Source organism: Sciurus vulgaris, assembly GCF_902686455.1.
Source record: "Sciurus vulgaris genome assembly, chromosome: 4".
NCBI lineage: Eukaryota > Metazoa > Chordata > Mammalia > Rodentia > Sciuridae > Sciurus > Sciurus vulgaris.
Genome location: NC_136464.1, coordinates 157,039,922 through 157,061,147, shown reverse-complemented (window position 1 = coordinate 157,061,147; position 21,226 = coordinate 157,039,922). Strand labels below are relative to the sequence as shown.

General features: G+C 35.6%; 1 protein-coding gene across 1 annotated transcript in view; it reads right to left on the bottom strand.

The window, feature by feature from the left end:
* The window catches only part of STARD13 (StAR related lipid transfer domain containing 13), a 415,422-nt gene that overhangs the window by 381,322 nt on the left and 12,874 nt on the right, over positions 1-21,226 (bottom strand). Inside the window, 1 exon segment of the mRNA XM_079137263.1 lies at positions 20,307-20,438. Within this exon segment, the coding sequence (XP_078993389.1) occupies positions 20,307-20,336 (30 nt within the window). The 5' untranslated portion in view covers positions 20,337-20,438.

Below are 21,226 nucleotides of genomic sequence, written 5' to 3'. Positions count from 1 at the left end.
AGATTTTAATAATAATAAAAAATGACTGATTAAGAATCAGTGGACAAGAAAGACAGTAGAATAATTGGACATAACTTTCCTATGTTCATGTATGAATACACTACCTGTGTAACTCCACATCATGTACAACCACAAGAATGGGAAGTAATATCCCATGCAAGTACATGTCAAAATATTTCTACAATCATGTATAACCAAAAAGAACAAATAAATTAAAAAAAAAAAATCAGCAGACAAGTCAAAGTAGTAGCTTATGTGCCTGGGTCTTTTTATGGTAAGTCCTAAAAAATTATCTTTAGTTCCACTCTTAGGAAATATGACTGGTTCTCAAAATGTGGTCTTCATAACTTTGTGGGTCTCTAAGAATCTTTCAGAGGGGTTGTAGGGTCAAAATTATTTTCTTTAAAATACTGAGATGTTATTTGCCTTTGTTCACTATGTTGATATCTTATTGATGACACAAAAAAACTGCTGGTATGGTGCCAAACTGTGCCATAGCTGTATCCTCCGCTGCCATGAACTTGTAGGAGGAAACACAAAACACAAATTTCATTTAAGAATGTCTTTGGTGATGAAGGAGTAAAAAATTATTTTCTTAAATCTCAACACTTGAGTGTACCTATTTTTAATATTTCTGTGTGACAACATAGGAAGTAAGCATAAAGCACTATTATTACATAGGAAAGTGCTTGAAGTATAAAGCATGTGTGATTGGGTTGCAAGTTAGACCAGATGCTTATGTCATAGGAGACCATTTTTACATAAATGAACAATTGACAGACAAACTATACTTATTCAGCTTTGGGTGTTTGGCAGATATTTTCTCAAAAATGAACAAAGTGAGCTGGTCACTCAAAGTAAAAGACAATATTTATTGCCAGTTATAAAATTTCAGTTTTCAAGTGAAAGTTAGACTTTTGGAAAACTTGTATCCACCACAATGAGTTTGACAGCTTCCAAATATTGGAGACTTTTCTGAGAACAGTGATTATATAAGTTAAGGCGATTTTTTTTACATCATCTAATGAAACATGTTAATATTTGGAAGATCTGCGTAATTCAGTGAAACAACATTTTCCAAATAACCCAGGTGAGATGCTATAAAATCACGGGTGCAAAAAAAGATACTTTCAAAGAACACATTGTATAAATGTATTTTAATGTAATAGAAGATGAAAAATTCATCAATATGGTTTCAGATTCTATATATGAAGAAATTATTATTTGTTGATTTTGATGTAGTGTAAAAATGAATACGAAAAACTACTAAAGGGGCTATTAAAATGCTTCTCCTTTCTCAACTATGTAACTGTGAGGCCAGATTTTCTTTCACCAAAACAACACTGCATGGCTGTGGTTGTAGCTCAGTGGTAGAGCACTTGCCTAGCATGTATGAGGCACTGGGTTCAATCCTCAGTGACATATAAAAATAAATAAATAAAAAATAAAGGTATTGTGTCCATCTGCAATTTAAAATATTTTTCTTAATAACAACAATACAATAAATTGAAGCAGAATTAGATATGAAAATTCAGGTGCTAATTAAGTTAGACAGTAAAGAGATTTGCAAAAATGCAAAAGAAAGTAGCAATCTGTTTAAAAGAATGTAAAATTTTATTACTAAATTTCTTTTTTTCAATTATTTCACTGAAATATTCTAATTATGTTAATATGTAGTAGTTTCATTACTATTGTATTTAAATGAAGTTAAAGAGTATAATTTTAAATTTTGTTTTAATGTCTAATATAAGTATCATCAACAGCTATAACATATACAAACAATACCTCTTTGGGATCCTTTATAACTTTCAAAAGTTAAAGGGATCCTGGGACCACAGTGTTTAAGAATCACTATGCTTTCTCTGATGATACATAACGGGTTGGGGGGTGGGTAGCAGGGAGGCAAGAATGGAGGAAGGATGGATTGTATTGAGGAAAATGAGGGGTGGGGAGGGGGTGGGGGGAAGGAAAAAATAATAGAATGAGACAAACATCATTACCCTATGTACATGTATGATTATGCAAATGGTGTGACTACTTCGTGTACAATGAGAGAAATGAAAGTTGTACCCCATTTGTGTACAATGAATCAAAATAATAAAAAAAGAATCGCTATGCTGTAAAATATGTTAAAAATCATATGGTGGTATATAATTAAGACTGAATTGTGTTTAGGAATCAATCTTCCCCTTTTATATAAAGTGACTTATCCAATGCAGGGGACATTAGCATTTTGATTTAGCATCTCTTCAGGGAAACCACTCCCCTTCCATTCTCAGTCTAAGTGTCTGATCCTACTCCCTGTTTCCAGGTTGACATGTGCTACAAACTTTACTAAATAGAGTACTGTGTTCCCTTGGGGTTGTACCAACAACCCCATCAGGCCAACAAAGGAATACAGGTTAAGTTATCCCTTACCTGAAATACTTGGGACCAGATGTATTTCAGATTTTGGATATTTTTGGATTTTGGAATATTTGCATACATGTAATGAGATATCTTGGGTTAGGACCCAAACCTAAACACAAAATTCATTAATGTTACACAGATCCTGAAGGTAATTTTATAGAATCTTGTTAATGCATGTGTGTGTTTTAATTGTGATCTAATACATGAGATTAAGTGTAGAACTTTCCATTTATGGCATCATGTCAGCTCTAAGAAAATTGTGGATTTTAGAGCATTTAGGATTTTTGATTTTGGATTGAGGATGCTCAACTTGTATTTGCATTTACAATTTTGGCTGTGTTGATAACACTGAGAATTATGTAAGCTTAGAGTTGTTTTTTGACTGTTTGCTTATAAGTAGTAAAACTATTAGACTGTGGCCAAAACAGTAGAGATGATGGAAAAAGATGTGTCCTGATCACACTGAAACCGGTCTTGAGAATCAGAATCAGGTCCTTGTTTCCCAGGTGTTGAAGATAAATCACCTGAGAAACGCTGAGGCAAAAGCAAAAAGTAAATTTTATTTAAGAAACAGAACAGAGGGCAGTGGGAAGAGAGAGAGATTCCTCCAGAGAGTGGGGGTTCAGAGCTGGTGTGCCCAAGGGAGTGGGGATGTCCTGTCCCTTTATAAATTTTAGGTTTCCTTTCTTCTCATGCATATGTGACCAAAAATGATCAAAAGGCAGGAAGAGAGTCACAGGGGTGAAAGTGCAATCCTTCCCCTGTCCTGGAGGTTGTTAGCAACGGGGTGATGGGAAGTGTTATCTATCCATTTTCTTTTCTTTGATAATAAGCTACCTGTCTTTTGCCCTGGTCTCATCACTGAACTTTTATAAATATGCTTGAAGACAACTATATTTTTGGCTTAATTGTGGAAGCCAATAAATTCCTTCTATTTAAGTTTTTGGTATGCATTATAGGAATGTGTACCAAACTCTAATGTAGAGCATGATAACAACAGACCTTAAAATGTGATATTGGCTGAGCTGAAGTCGGTGGAGTATTCCCCCATTCAAGGCTAGGAAAAAAGGCAAAACCTATTACTTGACAGCAAATAAGTCCATTGGGAGATGCTTAATGTGTCTCGGAACTCAAATCATATAAATATCAAGTATAGAGTTTTATGGAATCAGGAAAAAAAGTATCTTGGAGGGCTTTGACTATTTTTAAACTTCAACCAGAGTGTACAAGAAAGGATATTCCCCAAACTAATCTGGCAGTTCTGGAAGCAGAGAGGAAATGAGATTAAGTCCTTGCTCAGAGTCATCCTTTTTGCCTTCACCTGGAACTCCAAAATGGCCAAGAGCAAATAACCATGTGCCTTTGACATGGTAGATGTGTTAGTCTCTGCCATTGCTAAAGCTAGTACAGGTAGAAAGCAGAATGAGAAAAGAAATTGAACCAAAGGATCACTTGCAAATACTTGTTGCTATCCATACATTTCCTAACAAAGAGGATAATTAAAACTCTTCCACAATACCCCATTCCCAGAAATTTCCACCACCACAAATGGTTAGGATCTGCATGACTGCAGCCTAGTTTCCCATATGGCTGGTGGGCAGGGCAGAGAATAAAGGCTGATTACTAAGAAGGAGAATCAGTGAGAACTGAAACTAGTGACTGTCCAAGAGCTCTGGGTACCATTTTGGGGAGTATCTAAGAAATCAACAGACCAACAAATAGCAGCCAGGTCCATCAGGAAAGGCAGTGGCATTGCCAGAGAAATGCCAAGGCTTACCAAACACAACTGAAAATGCTCAACTTACAAGGCAAATTCCAGGCTCCAAATCTATATCTACAGGAAATAGGAACTGAAATGTTAGAGCTGTCTGAATGAAAACCTCTTCAAGTTTATCTGTCTGTCACCATGTAGGACAATGGATAAAGGAGTTCCTCCTGGAACAGTGAAGGGCAAGTCAGATTCTTGAACAAACAACTCCCTCCACTGCTAAGTCAGAGAGTCCTTGCTTTTCTTTGCCCAGTAGCATGAGACAATTGCTATCAAATTTGAGATCACTATTTAGTGGTTGCCCTCTTATCCTTTCCCAAATGGAAGTTTTATTGCAGCAAGTGCTCTCTCTCTCCCTACCACCATGAATTGGCAGTGTTAAATGTATCCTTTAGCCAAGGCATGAGGAGATACATTTAGACCTAACCAAGAAAAATGCCTTAACTTAGAGAGTCTGGAATTAAAGTGGAAAGCAGTAACTGGATGAGTCCTGTCTCCCTTAAGGGTGGAGGTAGGGCAGTTTTCCTTGTAGAGGTGTATTTACATTATATTAGCAAGAACCATTTTGGGAATTTTTATAAATGGGTATAAAAATGGATGCTGGGCATCCATGTTATGGAAACATAAAGATGTAGTTAACCTGTGCTTTCTTCATCCCAGAGTTTCTTTAAGAACTCTCCTTTCTGAGTCCAAGTAATTTGGGTGGGGCAGATCACATATCCTGTCTCTAGGAAGAGGCATGTCATGGGGCCCTGGCTAATTAAGTACTCACTGGAATTCTTCAGTCACAGTTAAGTCCAAGGAAGGTCACATGACCAAAGACAGGCCATAAAAGCTTTCCTTGGAGTTGTTGACAAATGGCCTTCAAACAGACTCCCCCTTCCCACACCACTCCCTCAAATGTCAGTTAGTGGTACACTAGAAACCCAGAACTACTGCTAGTCACTTTTGTATATTGTAGAGAAAACCTGATTCAAATGAAGTCAATAAATAGTTCAGTAAAGCAGTGATGAGCAAAAGGGTCTTATTTGAGCTCCTAGATCTAGTTATAGGTAAAGCTTCCCAAATTTTTCAAATCAATATATATCTTTTTTTCCTAAATGATACTGAGTTGGGCTTCTGTCACTTTCAAGCAAATAAATCCTAAGGAACATCATAGCTAAAGTGCTTTATATTTAATTTTAATTCTTTCAAAGAGATAATTAAACTGCTTCCTAAAAACAGTTTCTTTTTACAAACTTGTGTATTTCTGCAGTCCAATACATGTTTGTTTCTTTAACAAATACAGCATTTCAAGACAGAAACCATTGATTAAGGAACCTGTGTGGAAAAAAAAAAAAAAAAATTCACTGTAACCCAAGATAGCATTAATAGGTAACCAAGGTCACAAAGTTCCATATTAGAGGATAATCCCCATGGACAAAGTGATAAGAGCCAATCATTTATTAATGGTGATTTATAGTCTACTTATGCTCAAAAATGTTTTGTGTCTCTTTGCAATAAAAAGCACTCTAATAAAACCATGAAAGCAAGTTAAAAATAAAAGGATCCAAAGAATAAAGTGAGAGAGGAGAAAACTTAAACTGAAAACCTGGGTTGAGTCTCTCAACTAAAGTACAAAATTTATCTCTGACCTTCTGAAATGGTAAAACAAAATGAATATTGAAGAGTTCTGTGTGCATGGTTATCTTAGAGGAAATACTTCATCAAAGGAGACTCTCTCTTTGTTTCTAACACTAAAATCTAATAATAGCTTATTACATAGTGCTTCATGCACTAGCATCAAATAATAGGATCAAAAATCTTCAGCAGAAGCTTCACAAAAGATGCAGAAATGTTCTCTCTGTGACTTTTATTGCAAAAACTGCCCTTTAATTAAAAATCAGAGACCCTTATTAAATTGTAAATCCTTGGAGGCAATTCAGAAGGAGGGTTTGAAACAATGAAGTACACATGGGCTGTTTTTAGTCATATAGTTTGATATTTCAGCAGATTTTGGAAGTGTGTTCTACAGGAAGGGATGACGAGGCTGGTATGTCCCTCAAGACCACCCCTCACAATAATCATTTGATTCATAAAGCCTTGCAGTAAAAATTACACAGCAAACCACGGGAATCTAAAGGATGAAAATGATCACAGGAAATTAAGAGCCTAAGGCATGTTGCTGAAAATTATATATATATATATATATATATATATATATATATATATATATATATATATATTTCTGCACTAAACACCCTATGTGTGAGCAATCTTTCTATGAAAATCAAAGTCTTAATTGCATTACCTACAAGATGGGAATAATAAGTAGTGTAAGAACTCATAACCAAGGACTTTCAGAAATAAGCATTTTAGAGAAGTGTCAGAGAACTTAGAGCAGAGAAAGATTTTTTTTAAGATTTTTTTTTATTCCCTCTTAACTATAGCTTCAGTCCAGGTTCTTGTAAAGTCAGTCTGGATTTTTGCATTATCCTCTCCTCAAGGTTCCTACTTATGGATTTACTTCTATTCCTCCTCTTCCTGAATTACTTTGACCTGGCTGATCAATTACTTCTAAGGTGTACTGTGGCTTTTAAATGGCCTAAAATGAAGACTGGAAGTTACACTTTCTAAACTTTCTTGTTTCTCTGATTTTTATTTTTTCCTATTCCACTGTCATCTCTGACCTTGGACCATCTCATCCCCAATGGGAAATCCTGGATAATGCTTCCCATTCTGACTCCCAGTTGGCCAGGGTTCTTTGGACTATGTGATATGAGGCATTTGTTATCCCAGTCCTCATACTTCTATTCTCACTCAACCCCCAGAGAGTAAGAATTGTAGAAACACTTTTGGTTTCCTTCCCTGCCTCACACAGTCCTCCCTTTGGAGGAAGAGTGACTTAACTCAGAAGTTGGTAACCTGTGGGGGCTTATTTTCGTATGGTCTGCATAATTGTGGGAAAAAAAAAAAAAGGATTTATCATAACAGGCATTAACAGTTGAAGGCCATTTTAATGGAATTCAACATTTTATGTGTATATATAATGTTTTATTGGAACTCAGCTCTTATGGGTTGAATTGTGCCTACCCCAAATTCATATATTGAAATCCCTGGTACTTAAAAATGTGGACTTAATCTGCAAAAAGATTATTTTATATATGTAATTGATTAATATTGATTATGCTGGGCTAAAGTGAATTCCTAATCCAATATGACTGTTGTTCTTATAAAAAGGACATTAAACAGAGATACACACACAAGAAGATTGTCATGTGAAAATGAAGACTGAGATCAGAATTTTGTTTCTACAAGTCAAGCAATTCCTAAGATCCCCAGCAAACCACCAGAAGCTAAGAGAGGCCAGGAACAGATTTCCCTTGCAATCCTCAGAAGAAACCAACCCTGCCTGCACCTTGATCTTAGACTTCTAGTCTCCAGAGCTGTGAGATAATAAATTTCTATTGTTTAAGCCAGTATGTGGTTTTTTGTTAAGGCAGCCTTACCAAAATAATACAACAGCTGTACTCACTTTGTTTACATATTGTCTACATCTGCTCCCGTGCAACCAGCACAAAGTTGAGTAGTTGAAACAAAGAACACATGGTCTCAAAGCCTAAGTTATTTACTACCCGGCCCTTTTCAGAAAGTTTGCTGATTATTGACTTTTCCAATTGGGGATGGAAGCTAGACATATGAGGCTCACTTTCTCTGTATTTCTCCTTTGAAAATTGCATGGTAACCCTTCACCAGCTCCTGACTCTTTCACAGAGGCCTGAATATGTCCAGCTGATACACTTGGGACAAGAAAATTCTATTCAGGATAAAAGTGAGGGGAAAACAAGAAGGCAATTTTGGGCACAAAGCATGGTCATCAAATTAGTTTTATCAGCCATATAAGTATTTATTTTCATCTCTTTTTTATGCTTGTATTTACATATCAATTAGTTCCAAATCTAGATGATTGAGGTATGTGGATTAATTGACCTCTACAACTTTACCTTCTTCCTTCCTCCTTTAGGAAAGAGTGTTGGAAATCTCATTTCCTTCTTGAAGTCTCTCCAAAAAGGAAGTGAGTGTTGATTTTTTTTTTTTTTTAACTTGGCTATATCCTCTCTGAAGATACAATTCTCATGACTCATTCTTAAACTCTGTACTACATAAAACCACTTGTACTAATGTTCACAAAGTATGATTTTTTTCATGTTGCATTATATATTTGTGAGTATCTGCATGTCATTTTATAGAAGAGATCTAAGTTACTATAACCTTCCTTAAGATTTTGAGCTTCTGAGTAGGTATTTGTTTCATTTAAGGTCTGGTTTGTTCAATAACTTAACTCAGTGTTGTACTAATTAATGTGTTTTCCTCATTAATAATAAAAACCTTACTTATTCACTGCCAACATCTTTATTCATGTTAACTTGATAAGAAGAGACTACTGAAGATGAGTAAGACACTGATAATGAATAACAGCTTTGTAGTTTGAGAGAAAAAAATTTTAATCATTAATAAAAAATACCTAGAAATATATCTAAAAGTCAGTCTATAATCTTTCACCCATAATTTGTTATTCACTCATTTATATCATTGATACTTATGGAAAACACTCATTACACACAAGTTTTCTCTGACATCCTACAGAGGCAGGGGCATGAAAGATAATAAGATTAAATGAACAGTTGGGAAAGGTAATTTGACATTCAGGCAGAAAAATCTGGCTTTGATTCAATAGATGTTCACAAAGGGTAACTAAGAAAATGGGGACAATTTCTGGGGGGAATTGTTTCAATCTGGGTTTTATTATCTAAAGCATGAACATGTCTGGGCTGTGGAAGGATGGGCAGAATCTGTTGTTGGGAAAGATCTAAGAATATTTAGGGAATTAACTTATTCAAAGGAAGGTCAGTTGTGTTTAAGCTCAATAGGTCATTGAGGAGGAATGTAGCAACTGGAGGGAACAGTATGGGACTTATTACCTGGTTTCTTTAATTCAGTCTCTGGGTACTACTCAGAGAAAGAAGACTATAAAAACAAGCAATCAAAGTGAAAAGAGCAGTTTCCTTAAAGACTCTGTTGAGGGCAGTGTTTAACAGCTTTGGAAGAAAGGAAAGTGGCATGTGGGGGTGGAGCAAAGGGCACTTTCTCTGCTCAAGTGTTACCTTTGCATTTGGAGTCGGAGCAGCATAATACAACAGCCTGGAACTGGACCAGACAAGTGAGAGAACATAACACTGCCGCAGATTTGGTATCTTCAAAGGGATTCAACTGTTCATGACTTGGGCAGTAAGAGATGACACCATGGATTCCCAATTGTATTATAAAATGGTTTTTAAAAATAAACTAAACTTTAAAAAATGGTGCTTGTCACAATGCACTGTTCCAAATACATGTGAACTCTCATACTCCACTCCCACCAAGATTCCTGGGGGAACAAAGACCCTGAGACTCCTAGAATGATGGGTAGAAATTGTAGGATCTGAAGTTATAAGAAATGGGAGCAGAGCCATAAAGACAGCATGTAGTTATAGTCATTACTTCCAGGGTTTGTGGTCTGGTAGACACTTTCAAAGAAATAGGACGACGATATGGCATATAAAGAATAGCACTAGACACTGGTTTTGTCAAATACCAGCTCTGTGACCTTGGTCAAGTCATTTAAACATTCTGGCTTCAAAACAGTAGAATCTTTCAAATGCCCTGATGAGGTCATTGTATAGTTCAAACAGGATGAGGTGTGAGAAAATCCTCTAATAGTGTTATACTTACATTGGATATTTCAGAATAGGCTATTTATTAAAGGTTCCAAGTGTACTGCTTTGCAGGATATGCTGTCAAATAGTTCAATTGCTTTCTAGTGTAAAAATGTTTTTGTGTTTTCCTAAACCATTTCCCAAGAAAATAATTTTTCCTACATATACAATGGTCTCAGAAAAACCTAGAGCTCCTTGAAATGACTGCCTTTAGGAGCATCTGTGAACAACTGCATATTCAAAATGGATACAACTGAGGAAACGCAGAAATTGCTGGCAAATGAACAACCAAAAAGGAAAAAAAAAAAAAAAAAAAAAAAGGGGAAGCTATAAAAGCCTTTTAGGCAGTATGGAGTAGGGATCATAAAAATCTTGGCCTAATTTTGACATTTTTCAGAATAGAGGTGAGGCAGTGTTTGATCTCCTTGGTAGTGATGGTTCTACTGGGAAATCTTAACTTTGAATTGCCTGCCAATCTCTATCTTGCATGAAGAAGAGCCATTTATCATTTTTATGAAGTCACTGAAAACCTACATTGAGGGGATAAAAAACTAATTATTGAGCATAATATGCCCTCACACTAAATATATAATGAGAGTAATGGTATGAAGGCTCTAAAAAATAGGCAATAAATGTTTTGATAAAACAAATCTCTGATTGCCCTCAACAGAAAGACAGCCCTCCCTCACTTCCACTTATTCTCTATTGCTCACCAGGAGTAGCACATCTCTGACAGTTAATGGTGCTCTCTGATGATGGATTTTCCCTGATAGCTCATCTCCACAAAACAGCCCTTTCTTTAGCCAATAACAATAACCCATGAATGTTTATGAGTTTCAGCTAACAAAGCACTTTATATATATAAAATTAGTTTCAGGAGTCTTCTTTACCCTTTGGTGTTATATATTCTTGGAGCTTTTTTTAGACACATGTTCTTTGGCTTTAACTTTTACTTCTACCCTGTTCCAGGAGCAGAACTGTTTTTCTTACTTACTTTAAGAAAACCAAAATCATTTTGGATGAATTCCAAGTTCATCCCTTAAAGTAAAAATTGATCCCCTTATATCCATCTGAATCATACTCAGCAAATACTGCCTATTCACATTAATCATCTTTGATCAATCTATTTCTTGAAAATCTCTGTCCAAAGTTATGAAATTCTCTTAATTTTCTCTCATTAGATTCTTACTGCTCTCTCTGACTTAGGTTCTATTAGAATAAATAAATGGTTTTCAATACCATGAATTTCTTTCTTGGATTATCCCCTGGAGCTGTTCTGTCTACCAGGCATGTGGCTATTGAACACTTAAAATATGGCTAGTCTAAGTCTAGATATGCTTTTCATGTAAAATACATACTCTATTTTGAAGACTTAGAATTCAAAAATAATCTTATTAAAAATTTTGTATTAATTACATGTTGAAATAACTTTGTATATGTTGGTTTCAATATAATATGCTATTAAGATTAGTTCATTTCACCTGTTAACTTTCATTTTTTAAAAGTGGTTACTAGAAAATCTAAATATGTGGATCACTTCCAAGGGCAGTGCTGACCTGTAGCTTTCAACTCTGAATCTCAGGTCTTCATCAGACCCTGAATCTCTTGGCCTATTTTCTTTTCTAGTAGGCATTAATATCACCATTAAAGTAGCTAAAACCCAATTCCTTTTGATGATCTATCTCTACCTTAACCAAAGAAAAGTTTCTTAGCCCATACTCATATAAGTACCTGAGGCCGCTCATAGCAAGCATATTGATTCTGAAATTTTTCCATTAGGAATAAAAATATCACTTTCCTTATTCTTGAAATAATGACTGGAGACTTAAAAGAAAGCAGGCATAATGGAGGAAGAATATTCACAGATATTCCTACTTGTCTTGGAAGGCACAATTGGCTTTGTGAATTTAGTAAGATGGTTCTTCATGGAGCGAAATAAATTTAGTGCTGATATTCAAGGGAGTACATAAAGGTTCCTCTGAGAATGTGGAGTTAATAAAAATGGATGGTGAAACTGGTTATGTTTTTCTTGAAGGAAGTTCACAAGGCAGTATCAGTCTAGCCCAAGGGAGCAATGGGGCTGGATGTTTTCCAAATGCTTGACATCAACAGCTACTCTCAATTATAGTTTGCCATTATTTTTCTACTTCTGATATTTTTACAGACAAATCAATCCATACACAGATACATTATAACAAACCACTGACTTCCCCTGATGTTTAGAAATAGGACTCACAATGACCAGAACACTTAGAGACCCATGGTTCTGTCTCTGTACTCCCTACCTATCATTCCTCCCTGGTAGGCATTTTTACCCCCATCCTCAAGTTCTGATTCTGAAGTTTGTTGGAAGAAAAAAAAAAAAAAAAAAGACTTGAAACTTCAAAATAACCATGGAATTAGAAGTAGAGGGAGCATGAAAAGGCTATGAGAAAACAGGAACAACTTAACAGAGCACAAACTTAGATGGGAATATGTCATGTAAGTTAGATTTTTCTTTGTGACAAAATACCTGAGAAAAACAACTTAAAGGAGGAAAGATTTATTTTGCTTCATGACTTTAGAAGTTTCAGTCTATGATAGTCAGCTCCACTGCTTTAGGATTAAGGCAAAGCAGGGTATCACTGTAAAATGGTATAATGGAGGAATGATGCTCATCTCATGGCTGCTGAGAAGCAGAGTGGAGGGGGAGAAGAAAGGGGTTGGGGACAAGATAGACTTCTCAGGGGCATGCTCCCAATAACCCATTCCCTTCAACTAGGTCCCACCCCCCACCACCTCCTAATAGTCCATTCAGCTAAGAAGGAGGCGAGAGTCCTCATGATCCACTCACTTACCCAAATACCCAGGTCTTCAACATGAGTCTTTGTGAGCTACTTCGTATTCAAACCATAATACTCTCTGTTCTGCTCCTGCATCTAAAACAGTTTCTGGGGCATTTATGGATTTGTTTGTTTTACCACATTACATTGCCAAGATCACCCTTCACCAGAGATTTGTTTGGATCAAAAGAGAATCTATTTATTTTATTTTATTTCATTTTATTTTTGCAGTGCTTGTGATCAAACACAGGGTCCAGTGCATGCTAAGCAAGTGGTTTTCCACTGAACTAAACTTTAGTTCAGTATACTGAGAATCATTTTAAAATGCAACTTTCCAAGAGCATTTAAGGTCTTTCAGTAATTTATACGTAAGTGTGAATTAATTAAATTGCCTTCTACTTTGGACTTACTGCTTGACTCTCCGTTCAAAATAAAGGATTAGAAAGCCATCTACATGTGGCTATTCTTTAAATCCACCAACATAACTTTTTTGTGGTCAAAAAAGAAAAAAAAAAAAAACCCACTGTGTCAACATGGAAAATTCATAGTATTCTTCCTTGAAGTGGGGCCACCTCTTGGGGGTTGTCCTCCACTACAGTGATATGAAAACTTGGAAGACTGAAGAATCTTTGTTTTGATACTGAAGGTGGGAGATGGGATGGGATACAACTTAAGGTCCTATGGTCTAAACTGTGGGGAAGGAAATTTCATACTTGGCTACAGCTGTTTGGAAAGGGTAGAGAAGATGATGCAGAGCAGATGTGAGTAGCATAATCATTACAGTCACTAATTTATGTGCCCCACTCTCTCCAGGAACAGCTGTGCAATTACTAAGGAACCAGAATGTCAGGACACAAACATTTATCATCAGAATTCACAGTCACTTCTATACTCTGATGGAGGCTTTCTTAGATGCTTAATGTCTCTAGGGCCCTGCTCTATTGTTCACAGACCAAATCTATTTCTGTCACTTGATCAGATCTTGCCCATGAGTTGGGCCATCCCAATGGATCCTATCTCCCACAGGTCTCTTAAGGCCATGGAACATGCTGACAAAGATTCTCTACTTAACCAAACTTTAGTCAGGCTCCTAAACTTTCTTCTAAACTTATCTTACTGAGCACTTCCTAGCATTTCCCAATTTTACCAAGAACCTACTCTTAGTTGAGAATGAAACTTCCACCCTCAATATCTAATCACCCTCATTATCTGGTGGGGTTCCCCCTCCTCTTCCATCCACCAGGGGATGTCTGAGATAACCATCCTGCCTTCAGCAAGAATTCCATTAGGTTGGTTCAGCAGGAATCTCCCTTACTCCTTGTGTTAGTCAGTTTTTCATTACTATGACCAATATACCTAACAAGAACAACTTAGAGGAAGAAAAGTTTATTTTGGTTTAAAGTTTCAAAGGTCTCAGTCTATGGGAAGTTGACTCCATTGCTCTGAACTTGAGAGAAAATCATGGCAAAAGGAAGTGGCAGGGAAAACTATCAGTTCATGACAGCTGAAAAAGAGACAGAGGCACCAGTGACAAAATATAATCCCTAAGAACATGTCCCAGTGACCTACTTCATTCAGACATCCCTTTACCTGCCTACATTTCCCATCCAGTATTCCATTCAAATTATTAATACATCAAATGGATTAATTCACTGATTAAGTTATATCTCTCATAATCTAATAATTTCACCTAAGAACATTGCTACATTGGATAATCCATGAGCCTTTGGGAAACACCTCATATCCAAATCATAACACTCCTGATGTTTCCTCTTAGAAATTTTTCATTCACTGGCCCCCACATATCTTTAATTATAAATTCTTACTTGCCTGGGCTGTATTTGAAGTTGAACAGTCTCTCTCCACTGCACAATCCCATGGCAAAGGTCTTTTGAAGTGCTTTAAGAAGTTTTGAAATTTTTAACTTAACAATTCCCAGCTAAGAAACCCACAGAAAACATTGTTCTTGACTAAAATGTTCTTACTCCCAGTTCCAAGTTTCTATCACAGAAAATCAACAGTGGATAAACCTTGAAATTTGAGGAAGTCATTATTTCTCCAATATTCTTGTAAGAGATGACATATTAGTAATATTTTTAAGTTCTATGTCCAGATAACTTGGCACAAGAGCAGCAGTACTTGCAAAGTCCTACATAGAATAGGCACTTAATTAATATTGCAGACTGTCTTATTCAATATATTTTTTAAAGCATTGAAAGTGGATATAGTACTTTACTGTGTATTTTCTCTAAATACCCTCTCACCATAGTTATCCAGTCATTTTCAGATGCCATCTGGCACATAACTTTTGGCACAGACCTGTGCTGCACAAGTCTGCAGGGTGGAGAATTTATTACAATAGTCAATAATGCTATCCATTCAAGATACAGAGAAAATTTGTGTAATTAGTAAGGACTATAAAACAAACTGAATGAAAGCCTTGAATTTTTCAGATATGCCATGTTTAGAAATACTTTTTACTAATTCGGAGGAGGAATAAATTTGGTTGGTAGCTGGGATGATTTCAAAGACAAAGAAGGCTTAAAGAATGCAGTGACCACATGTGGCTTGCAACTGCATATTTTCACCCACACAAGTGGGCTGTGTTCCTGAGACAGATGTTGTTTTACACAGCTATGGCTCAGTACATACTAGCTCTGGCAAATATTCTCTAAGTCTATGGTAACAAACAGAAGATTAATCACAATTTGCTCATAGAATCCAATGTAAATTAAGTATTTTATTCTTTAAGATATTACTAAAATAAACATACACAGTAATAGTTTCTATCTTATGTCTTCTGGGCCATTGTGTAGGTACAGATAGTCCCTTGGGAATTGCTCTTAGTCTGGTGGTCAAAGTAACTCTGCTTCCTTTACAGTTGCTACTGGGAAGATATGTTTCACACACTTTTCCTCATTCCTTTGACCATATAAAAATCTTTGAACTTCTCCCCACTGAGGAGCTCAGGCAGGGATCCATATGGTAGTCATTCTAGAAATAACAGCAAGGAAGAAGTAACAAGAGTCAGAATGTTCTCCCCCAACATCACCACCTGAGGCTTTCCCTCTCCCACATTTCTGTAGCTGTCTCTCTTCTAGCAAAAAAACTCATTTGCCAAATCTCTAGCCTGTTTCATCTCAACTCTTACAAAGTCTACAGATATCCTTTAATTATTATAAACTATATTCCAGGAAATTCACTGAACATAGGTGGCTTCCAAAGTATAAGAAACATGGCTCAAGACCTGTGTTCTGTCTTATCTCCCACCAATACTCTTTTGGGAAAAATGTAAAGTATTGATAGAAGGATAGTATGTAAAATGTTTTTTTCATCATTGTCTATTTCTTATAATTTCTAGTGAAACCCATAAGAAATTTTGTAGAAGAGATTTCTTTCTTGAGACCAGTTTTCTTATTTCTCAGGAGTCAAAGAATAGATGAAATAATAGATGAAAATAAAGAAGGTAGCAGTGGAAAGGACAGCATGCTGCCAACTCCTCTCAGACAAAAAATAGGCAGGGGATGGGATGGGGGTGAGAAAGAACCATAAGTCTGTCCTAGATGAGAAATTCTTCTAGGAACTTCTACTAGAGAGAAGGCTTTGTCCCTGACAGTTATTTAATTCTTGACATCCTGAAACCACTAACTTTCTGTGGTGTGAATTTATTTCCATCTTCATTTCTAGCGTTAAAATCTTGCCAAAACATTGATTCATATGTATCTAAATAGCAACTTCTGTCCATACTCCACAGCAGAAAGGTACTCTTGCCAGCTGAAATACGTAGAACATAGTATATTTTTGAGCATTTCATGAGGGCATGCTATTTTCAATTATTTCGCCTAGCACTGAGGTTTCAAAGATGAATGACTCAGTATGGACTTCAAATTGCCTCAAGATCTATGAAGGAGAAGCAAAAATATACAAAAGGCATTAATGTGATAAATACCAGAAGAACAGGGACTTTCTATGGCAGAGCTTGAGAACCTAGTAAAGTGAACTAATGTAAAGAAGACAGAAAGGAAATTCCAGGTGAAAGAAACAAGTGATGTAAATATAAGGAGGGTCAATAAAAATCTAAGGGTCTAAAAGTAGTTTAATATGGCTGTGGCATTAAGTAAAAGTCAGGGGAGAGAAAGAGGACACTGGAGAAGTGTGAGTAGATCCATTCCTCGCAGCTTGAGGTGAGGCAGGACATCATGGTGGAAGAGTGTGGTAGAGGGAACCAACTCACATCATGATCAGAAAGCAAAGAGGGCCACCATTCTCCAGATACAAAATATATACCCCATATCCATGCTCCCAGTTCACCACTTCCTCCAGTCATACCTCACTGCCTCTAATTACCACTTAGTTAATCCCATCAGGGTTTAATGAACCGATTAGGTTAAGAGTCTCGAAATCCAATCATTTCTCCTCTGAACCTTCCTACATGGTCTCATACATGAGCTTTTGAGGGACATCTCATATCCAAAACACAACAACAACTATCATGCTTTACTTTGTCCGTAAGGACTGATATCTAAGATGAATAGAAATGAGTAGTTCTACAAGGGTACAAACTCATGTTCTGAACTTCGGAAATTTGTACTCAAAGTACATTGAAGTCTTGATAAGCAATGCTGTAGTTTGGATAATGTCCCCCCAAAGCCCATGTGTTAAAGGCTTGGTCCTCAGTTTGTGGCTCTATTGTGATGTAGTAGAACAATTAAGAGAGGAGCCTAGTGGAAAATCCTCAAGTCATTGTGGGGGGAGGCATGCCCTCATAGGGGTTTAAGAGCTCAGAACCCTACTGTTTCTTTCTCTTCTCTCTATAAGGTGAAGGCTTCCTCCACCATGTATTCATAGCATGATATACTGCCTACACAAAGGCAGGTTAACCAACCATAGACTGAAACCTCCAAAATAAACCTGACTTCTTTTTAAGTTGGTTATCTTAGATATTTTTTACAGTAATAAGAAGCAAATTAACATAAGTAATAAGACTGTAAGCAATAAGACACAAGCAATAAGACCTTAATACACCATTCTCTGTGCAGTGCTAGCTCTGGGGAAACACTGTCTAAAGCTACAAGAGGCCTTGCCCTCAGTATTTGGTAGGAACAGAGAGTCCTTTGTTTGGCAACCATAGCTACATTCAGAAAAGAACACATATTCTTCAGACATGCTCTATAGGACAGTGAATTTTATAAATTAGATACATTATGGATAAAATTGGGATTTGCAGGCTAGCCTGAGAAAATGACCATGATAATAAGTTACACAAATGAACATACATTAGGCTACCATAAATCATAAATGTGTGTAGAAATATTTGTTTCCTATCTTGAAAGAAATTTAGTCAATGAAACTTTTTCTCTATCAAGGAGGCTCTAAGTTCATGACATATTCAGAGGAACCAAAAGTGAGCAGACTTTTACAGAGTATTCCTAGAGTAGAGTAGGAAAACAGCAAGGGAAGCTTTCAGAGTCTATTATCCATTTGCCTAAGGATTCATAGGCAGAATAGAATTAAGAATTCCTCTACCAAGGGGACCCCTGCCTGTCCTACATGCTGCCTGCTTACAAAAGAATATCTTAGAAGGAATACCTGTGATACATGTTGGTAGTGACAACAGAAAACAGAAAAATATTTTCAGAGGTTACATAGATCCCTGTGTCAATATTTGAGAATATATATGTATCTTCTACATTCCTTACGTCACTAAGAATCGACTGAAGACTCAGGTTATGATTCTATGGATGGGTTAGGAAATTAAATATTTGCCAATGTTTTTATATAATAACTTATACATTTATCCTGTCCCTATCCTGAAGGACTAATTTGGAAATAAATTATCTGCCCAAGAACAATTAAGAGCTTACTGTATAAAAAAAGGAATGGGAATTTTTTAAAAAGTTCTATTAGGAAAGTGGCTAAGAAAGGTCCCAAATACCTCTTTAATAAATTACATTCCCTTAAGAGGCAACAGGAAATGAACTATAGCATCACACTAAAGATAATGCTTTTCTCCTATTTAACTTTAACTGTTAATCTTTAAAAAAAAATCAATTGATGAGTAATAGACATTTTCTTCTTGGGCTAGGAATGATCTAAAAAGGAAGTTGAGTGCAAAAGTTTGATATTGTCTATCATTCTTTACCAAAAGAGAGAATAGTTAGGATGTACTATATTTTGCTCTATTAATTTGGAAAACATTTGAAAAATAGATTTTACTTTTTAGAGACCTATAGGTACACAAAATATTGAGAGGAAGGTACAGAGCTTTCCCAAATCTCCCCAAACTCCCACATGCATAGCTTCCCCCACCAATGACATTCCCTGACTAAGTGGTATATTTGTTACAACTGATAATCCTACACTGACATATCATAATCATCCAAATTTTATTATTTACATTAAGCTTCACTCTTGCTGTTGTTCAAAGGATTTTGAAAAATGTATAATGCCATGTATTTACCACTATATAATTCTTAAGAGTAGTTTCACTATCCTAAAAATCCTCTGCATCAACCAAGTGTCCTTCCCTCTAATTCTCCATGATTTCAGTCAATATGAGTTCCAGAAGAACAGAAGGTTAGAAGCAGCTCACTTAGTTTCTTCTGTTAGTCTCTAGTTTGGTTGGGGGGTACATTTGCCCATGAAGAACAAAGATCTTCTGGGCGAACTGCTGGGCTATCAAACATCTAAGGAATTATTGGTTCCCCTTAACCTTGTCCATGGCTTTGTAAGCAATCTGTTAAATTATCCCACTTCAGATACGTTTTAAAAGTTCCTCCGGTTTCCTGTCAGGACAATGCATAATGTCACCTTTATATTTATTCATAAAATTATTATTCTTTTATGTCATAAAGTAGCCAGGGCATCATAAATCAGGAATCATAAGCACCTACATAAAATCTTACAAATTATTATTAAACATCTTTAGATATCCAATAATTAATATATTAAGTCTGGGCTTAATATCTACCTTTGGATTCAATTTTTTAAAAATGAAAAAAATTTAAATATTCAGAAAAAGGTTTAATCTGATTAAAAGTTGCAAAATATCTGTAAGGAAGGCTGGTAAGTTTTTCTTCATTTTTAGTATATCAAAAACACAACAAAATCTCTGGGTTTTATTTATCTTGGTACAACAAAATTAATGTCTGGAATATGTGTTCCGGACAACTGAACCATGGGACGCAGACCATCTCAATGGGAAGTCTTTTCTAATAATAGCTAAGGAAATTTGCAACTGAAGCATATTTTTCCACTATAAATGAAATGCATACAGTCCCTTACTCTGGCTCCACCTATCACATTGGACTAATCATTTTCTCTGAACATCGAAAAGAATTTTTTCTTATTTTGTAAATGTTAATGACTACATAATGTTTGTAAATGTTAACAACTTCATATATTTTCATTACAAATCCCCTCATGTTGTAATAAAAATGGTCTACCTTAAACTTAAAAATGAGAAGAAAAGTAGAGAATGTGTGAGTGTGGTAGGTTCTACTTTACCTTGGTAAACAGCACTTAGAGAGGATATGTAGTTCTTGCCAGGTATTCTGTAATAAAGTTCCTTACCTTAGTTTTTGGTCGAGCTCCAGTTGACATTTGGTTTGGTACACCATCAAGATTCTGGAAGTTTTCAAATTTGTTTCTATAAATGTTTTTCCCTTCTGATGTTCTAAGAGTGATCTCCAGATTTATAGAATGCTATAGAAGAACAAATTTAAGAAGTTTTTTCAAATATAAATAACTTTTTCTAGGCAATAATTCAAGTAAGTCAATGTATGTATGATGTATTAATAAAAATACATTTTAAAATTACAATAGCTTTGAAAATTAGCATAAAATGTATGAATATCCTCAAAGATTAATAATTTTTCAAGTACATTTATCCTTAGTGAAATCAGCCCTAGGAAAGCCTGAAAACTTATTTATAAACTAAAAGTAATTTTGAACTATCAAAGTATAATATAAAACTATATAGGTATATTTGGAAACTGTTAAAACAGCAATACCAAAGTTTTGTATTTGTAATTGTTATTTGTTTATTTCTTAATTGACAAATGTATACATTTATGGTATATGAAAAAATATACATTTATAGCCATGAAAAAATGTATAAAATATAATTTCTTTCATTTCTTCCATTGCTTTTTGTGCTGTTCAATAAACTTTTGTTTATAAATTACCCACTCTGCAGATAATTCCATTATAGTGGCAGGAAACAGACTAAAACAGCAAACCAAGAGACAAAAGAATGGTTAAGTATGCAAACTCTGTAGCTAGTGTTAGGTTCAAAGCTAGGCTCTGCCATTAATTAGCAGAGTAATCCTGAATTAAATTGCTTTCCCTCTTTGTACCTTATCTGTAAAACTAGAATAATACTTCCCATTTCCTGGATTGTAAAGGGTTTATATGTGTAAGACACTTTTAAAAGTACTTTGTCACATTGTAAGTGATGAATTAATATTAGCTATTGTTTTGATAGTGTATGA